This window comes from Chiloscyllium punctatum, chromosome 30 (genome assembly GCF_047496795.1).
Source record: "Chiloscyllium punctatum isolate Juve2018m chromosome 30, sChiPun1.3, whole genome shotgun sequence".
In the NCBI taxonomy this organism is placed as follows: Eukaryota; Metazoa; Chordata; class Chondrichthyes; order Orectolobiformes; family Hemiscylliidae; genus Chiloscyllium; species Chiloscyllium punctatum.
Window position 1 is genome coordinate 29,363,123 of NC_092768.1, and position 6,193 is coordinate 29,369,315.

The 6,193-nt window shown below is 40.7% G+C and overlaps 1 protein-coding gene across 3 annotated transcripts in view; it reads right to left on the reverse strand.

The window, feature by feature from the left end:
• ppp1r10 (protein phosphatase 1, regulatory subunit 10) overlaps positions 1 to 5,383 on the reverse strand; it is a 39,559-nt gene extending 34,176 nt beyond the window's left edge. For 2 of the 3 annotated variants that reach the window (XM_072550161.1, XM_072550157.1), the window contains exon 1: positions 2,941 to 3,678. Coding sequence is in view for 1 of the 3 variants with exons in the window: in XM_072550157.1 (XP_072406258.1) it covers positions 2,941 to 2,950 (10 nt within the window). In the remaining 2 variants the exon portion in view is untranslated. Of the gene's footprint in view, positions 1 to 2,940; positions 3,679 to 4,816 lie in introns of those variants that run through there. The other variant, XM_072550160.1, reaches the window with a different exon arrangement.
• Between the last annotated feature and the right edge of the window lie 810 nt (positions 5,384 to 6,193).

Genomic DNA, 6,193 nt, shown 5'->3' on the forward strand with positions numbered 1-6,193 from the left:
TTGCCAGAGAACAAGCCTAGCTATGCAAGATTTGGAAACATTTTTTTTTGAAAGGAGCAGTGGTAATATTCGAACCCCTACAGTGTTGTAACAGGCCCTTTGAAGGGTAACCCACCCAGAACCATTCCTTACCCTATATTTACCCCTGTCTAATGCACCTATCCCACACACCCCTGAACACTATTGGACAATTTAGCATGGCCAATTCACCTAACCTGCACATCTCTGGACAGCTATGACATTTTTATCTTTCAATTTCTAGGAAACAATTCTGTACCTACAAACAAGCAGAATTCATTTGAGAAAAAGGATGGGATTTCAAATCACCAATGACAGGAATACAGGATGCAAAGCTTTTGATGCTTAACTAGAAATAGCAAAACCATTTTCACAATAATTAGCACCAGTTATACAGATTTTAAGTGTATTTGTTTTTAATCAATAAACCAAATTATTCAAGTCTCCAGCACATTAAGACCCACTTGTACTAAGATCAGCTCCAAAGCACTTCCAATTGATTAGTATAAGTTTGAAATTAGACTAATGTTGAAGCTAAAAAAGAAGAACTTTTATTTGTAGGTTAATATCGTTAATTGGTGTGCATCCAGTTAAGATTGAGGGGTTTGGGAAAGAATCAAAACTGTAGGACTAATTTAGTCCTAATATTACCTAGCCAGACTAGTTATAACTGGTTTAAATTACACTGACATTAACTTGCACACAGCAGGTTTATTTTGGGCACTGCTGCACTCAGACCTATGAGCCAGCCAACAACTAAAACTTTTTACAGCTCTCTTAAATGCTGAGGTTACTTGGGTACAATTCTACTTTAAAAAATGTAGAAACAAACTTTAGACTGAATAAACAGGCAGTAATGGAATCAGTTGTCAACATTGAAATAAGCCAATTAAGAGGGCAAGAATGGTTCCATGAAGGATGGAAAAAGAAACATCTTTTCAAAGCCAGAAGCATCAAAAGGAAAGTTTTAGATGCACTGGTGTACTTCAGAGGTGAGTTAAAATATATCAAAAACTTCCAGGAATGCAATAAACAAATCTTTTGAATTGTATATAGAAACCAAATTAAAGAGCCAATCGTTTTACAATAATGCATAAAGTGTTCTATTGAATTGATAAAATTAAGCTAGAATTCAAGCAGCCCAACACTAGCAGAAACTGCAGACGAGCATCCCTAGAATAGCAAGCTTCCTTAAAGCTTGAGTAAGACAGGCAAAGTAAAGCAATAGCTTTACAAGCCAAAATTACTCATTTCAGGCTGACTAGATGGTGTTTGAAGCTGAAACCAAGTATAGATGTAGACCTGTAACTATTAATTTAGCACAAGTGCTGAAGAATGGCATTCATGTTACCTGAAAAATTGTTACAAACTTGCAGTATTCTGCAGTCACATGCATGAACACATGTCTCAGCACAGTTGGATGGTGCTCCCAATAAAGGTGATGCCAAACAACACACCACTTGGTCATGGTGATTCTGTAATTCCTATTCACTTGTAATATTTATTTGGAGCACTGTGCAGTTAGGTTAGTAAATACAAACCTGGCTCATGTCACTGCAGTTACACTAAGTGTTGGCAAACTGAATTCACTTGAGTGGTTCAAAAGATGGTGAGTTGGTAGTTTTGCAAATGGCTAATTCACAAGGGAGTTAGATTGTTCACATGGACAAATGCTTGTGCTCAAATGGCTACATTGGTCACATGCCACCTACCTTTGATTTTATCAAAAATGTGCTGTAGTGCTTAAATTACACTTAGTAAGTACAGCTTCTAGATGTCAACCCCATTATCTTTTCAAAAATAAGTATGACACTGGCTTGCAAGAACACTGATTAGGAAATCAGCTTATGAATCCAGCAACCAATTGCTTGTGGAAGACCACTGGTTTCCTGTAACATACTGCACATCACGTTTGTGCAGCAAGAAACCAGTTTATATATATAGTTACATACATCTTCCCACCCCCTCAAAAGTGCATTAGAATATTACATAAGGTACAACGGAATTCTACATATACACAATGTCTATTTTATCCTTTAAATTAGATGGAAATTTTTCACAAACGAGTTAAAGTATCATTGAACATGTTACCACCAGGCCACTGGAGGGGAACTAGGCCAAGGCTAGCTAATCCAACTAAACGTAGGGCTTTTATACAAAAACAAAAAGCTTGTCTGAGCAAGGGGGCTTTTGTTTTGAGTTCTTACCTTCAAAAGTGCACTAAATGCTCTCTTGACCTACCTACCTCCTTTATATATAAAAAAGGTAACAGGATGGCTTGTTGCTACCTTACCCACAGCCAACGCCAGCTGCAAATATCTAATTAGATAGCAAAACCTTTACATTGCCTTTTAAATCTGTAGTACCCCGGACTATTTTCAGAATCAAGTGTGAAAAGGGAGCAGAGGAAATTAGCCCTGCAGTCTGGGGGCACTGACAGCATTCCTTAATACACTAAGGGGGAAAAAAAAGTCTGAGTTAAAAACTGAATTCAGTTAATGGTCAAGTTTACTCTGCCAAATGCAAGTGCAGCACAGCACATTAACCCATTGAGCTATTTAGATCCATTTCAAATATAACTCTATCACCTCAAGTTCTTAAGTGCAATTAAAAATTCAGCCACTAAATATTTGAAAAAAGTAGTCATTAAAAATCAAATTTAAAAAATACAAATTTGAAATAGATTCTAAAAATATTCTACCACCATATGGAAGACGTAGCTACCAATGGTTAATTCAGGCATGAAAACAGACTGTGAAACAAGTTCTTGTGTAGTTCACTGGAACAATGTAGACAAAGCCTTTTTGCATGCATTGAAAATTTCACCATGGATTTGTTTTCTTTTGCAGAACGGCAAACATTACACGTTCAAGAAAGCAATGAAGTTGTGAAATGCAATTAAGGTCAGAAAGGTTTGCTTACCAGTTTGCATGTGGCTGTCCCTGTGATGAGTTTTTAAAGTGCAGGATGTTTTAGCTTCACCTCCCCCTATTCATCAGCCCTACATGTGCTGGGAAACTAAACAGTACAAAAGCGTGCAGACATGGGCACTTAACTCCTATATGAAAAGTTAACCGCCTCCCATATGAAGATGCTCGCTGCAAAGAATTATGCACCTATTATGGAAAACAGTGATCATTAAGTTATGGCCTGCATGAATTTACATGCGGCCCAGTGGTAACATGATTACAGCTACTTTCTCCATGAATCAAAAGCAAATCAATTTGATTCAGAAGTTGATTGATGCCTAAGTAAATCTACAGTTCCACCGCTGTAGTAAAGCCGGCATTTTACAAACTGCTTAAATGCTCGCAGGTAACCAAATTAAATAGGGTAATATTGTTTCCAGCCGCCCCACCCGCTTCCAAAACAGGCATCGATCAAGTCCCTTCAAATCACAGTGAATTGGATATGTACACAAAAAAAAACAGATCCAAGATTCCTTGACGATCGGGGGAAAAGAAAGAATTAAGACAATTATTAATGTTGCAACACTCTTGAGCTCCACACGGATAATGGCGGTGTGGCAGAAAAGGCTGACAATTTTCATCCAAACCTCGGGCGACTAGCGGGGTATTTCTTTCAAGACAAAAGACTTGGGACGGGAGAAAAAAAATAAGAACGGGTGCGCAGTTTTAAAAAAAAAGCATCGGGCTGTAGCAAACAACCCCTCGAATTCTGGGTGGGTGAGAGAAAGATGGGGGGGGGGGGGGGGGGGGTGAGGAGGAAAGAAGAGAGAAAATCTGGAAACAAAGTCTCTCGGTTTTGGGCAGGCTTTGTTCAAAAGAAAAATAGGGTGTTGGCTTGTAAAGTGGTTGGGGGGAGGGGGGGGGAAAGAGAAGGGTGAGTGGTGGAGGAGAAGAAAGCCAGGAGTAGGGGGTGGGGAGGGAAGAGAAGGTGGAGACAAGGGGGAAGGTCGAGTCACCACTGATGTCACAACCTCGCCCAGTGAGTGAGAGAGAGAGAGAGAGAGAGAGAGAGAGAGAAGGGGGAAGAAATATAATCATCAGCACGCACACAGAGACAGGCAACAGCAGCATAAAGGAGGAAGAGGAGGAGGAGGACAGGGCGGCCATTTTACAAACGACAACCCGGCCGCCATCTTAGAGAGGCGTCCTCCATATTTAAAAATTAAAAAAAAAGGACAAGCTCCAGGTACAGAAACAACGACAAAAGGCAATTTTAAAAAAAAACACAATTCTCAAGATCGACAGCCGGCTACCGGGAAAAAAAATTTGTTTGGATCGGGTGGGGTGGGGGGGGGTGAAACATACGAATAAATTTTGACCTTCCGTTTCTAAAGTTTTCAACACCCCCCCCCCCCCCCCCCCCCCCACTTCCCGGGAGATTTATTCACGGCAATCTTTATTTACAGATTGCCCCCTCCCCCACCCCAGTCCGTCTCACACACACGCCCCAAAAGAGCAACTGTCGTACGTTTTATATAAAAATATAGGCTTTATTACCTCTTTTTTAAATAAAAAAAAGGGGGAAAACGAGAGCTAAATATATTCGTGCGTGTGTGAGCTCATGGGTTGTCACTAGCCTCCCCTTACCCCCCCCCCCCCCCCAAACACTCGCCAGAACGTTTCCCCGCCTCGGATTTGTGCATTTTTAAAAAATTATATCATTACAAAAACACCATCTCTTTTTAAAAAAATATAACACACATTAACACATACACACCCGTCACCTTCCATTTGCCAAACCTTCTCCTTCCCTCCCTCCCCCCCACCTTATTATTATTATATTTAAAAAATTCCCATTTCTCCTCTGGTTGCCAAAAAGCGGAACTTACTATTTTGTTTTTTTTTTAAAAAATTCTCCTTTGACAGCGACTCGAGAGTATTGTTTGTTTGTTTGTTTTTTATGTGCAAACACAACACAATGTTGACAGTTTTTTTGTTAGAGTCATGACTTAAGTATTTCTCTTTAAAGCAAATTTTCGTTTAAGTTATATTTTTTTTTTAAAAAAAAAAGCTCATAAGGCGGTGGGGGTGGTAAAGAAAGAAAGAAGGGTTAAGAGTTTATATATATTCTCGGTTATTGTTTTGTTTTGTTGGCTGATCTGTCTCCTTATTTCGCGAGAAGCCTTTTGTCTCTTTTTTAAAAGAAAAAATTGGCCAAAAAAAAAATCGTTTTCTTTTTTTAAAAAAAAATATTAGAGAGAGCGAACACAAACAAACAAAGAGGAGGTCGGGTGTCCCAAAGGTTGATCAGAGCTACATGAAAAACTGCATTTTTTTTTTGTTTGAAGGTGCGGCTGTTTTTTTTGTTAATCCTCACACACACACAGAACACAAGAGACTTCTTTTTTCGCCGTCGTCTTCACCGAACGAATTGGGGAGGGGAAGAGTGTGGGGAAAAACCTGCATTGGAGGGGGGGGGGGGAAAGAGGAGAGAGAGAGAGAGAAAACACAAAAGAGGAAGAACATGGTTATAATAAGCAAAGTCATGACTCAAGAGGCAAAACATAAAACACGATTTTTTTTAAATAAACACAAAAAAATAAAAACACGTTAAGCACTTTGAAAGTAAACTCGATTTTATTTCTTTTAATTGCCTCCCCCGGATAAAAAAAATAGGCTCACGCAGGCGAATTAAGCACGGTAAAAAAAAAAATCCAACCCCATCTCCTCCCTCCCTCACATACCTCAAAACAAACGCTGGAATGGCGCAGCAGCCTGCGTCCGGGCTTTTATAGGGAGGGCGCGGACGTCACAGAGGAAGCTGGGTGTGGGTTGGTTGGGGGGGTGGGAGGAGAGGACTGACGTCACGTGGGGGCGGCCGTTAGGGTTTGAATCCCATTGGCCGCATGGCCGCCTTGACCGATTTCGATGGCCCGATTCCGTCAGATCGGAAATTTTTTTTTCGCTTTTTTTTTCCTTCCCCCCCCCCCAACACCGACTTAAAGCGTCCAACCGATTTGCTCTGGGTGGTATATATAAAAAAAATAAATAAAGAAAAACGTGCGTGAATACTTGACCCTTACCTCCCACCCCACCCAATTTTTTTTTGGTGGGGGGGGGGGGGGGGGTGTCCTTCCCTCACGCTCCCATCCCCCTCCACTCCCCGGGACACTGCGTTATGTAAAGGCGGCTGACGTCAGAATGAATTGCAGATCGCCTTTGTGGAGCTGGCGCAGGCGCACTGGAACGACCCGCGTCGAAAACAA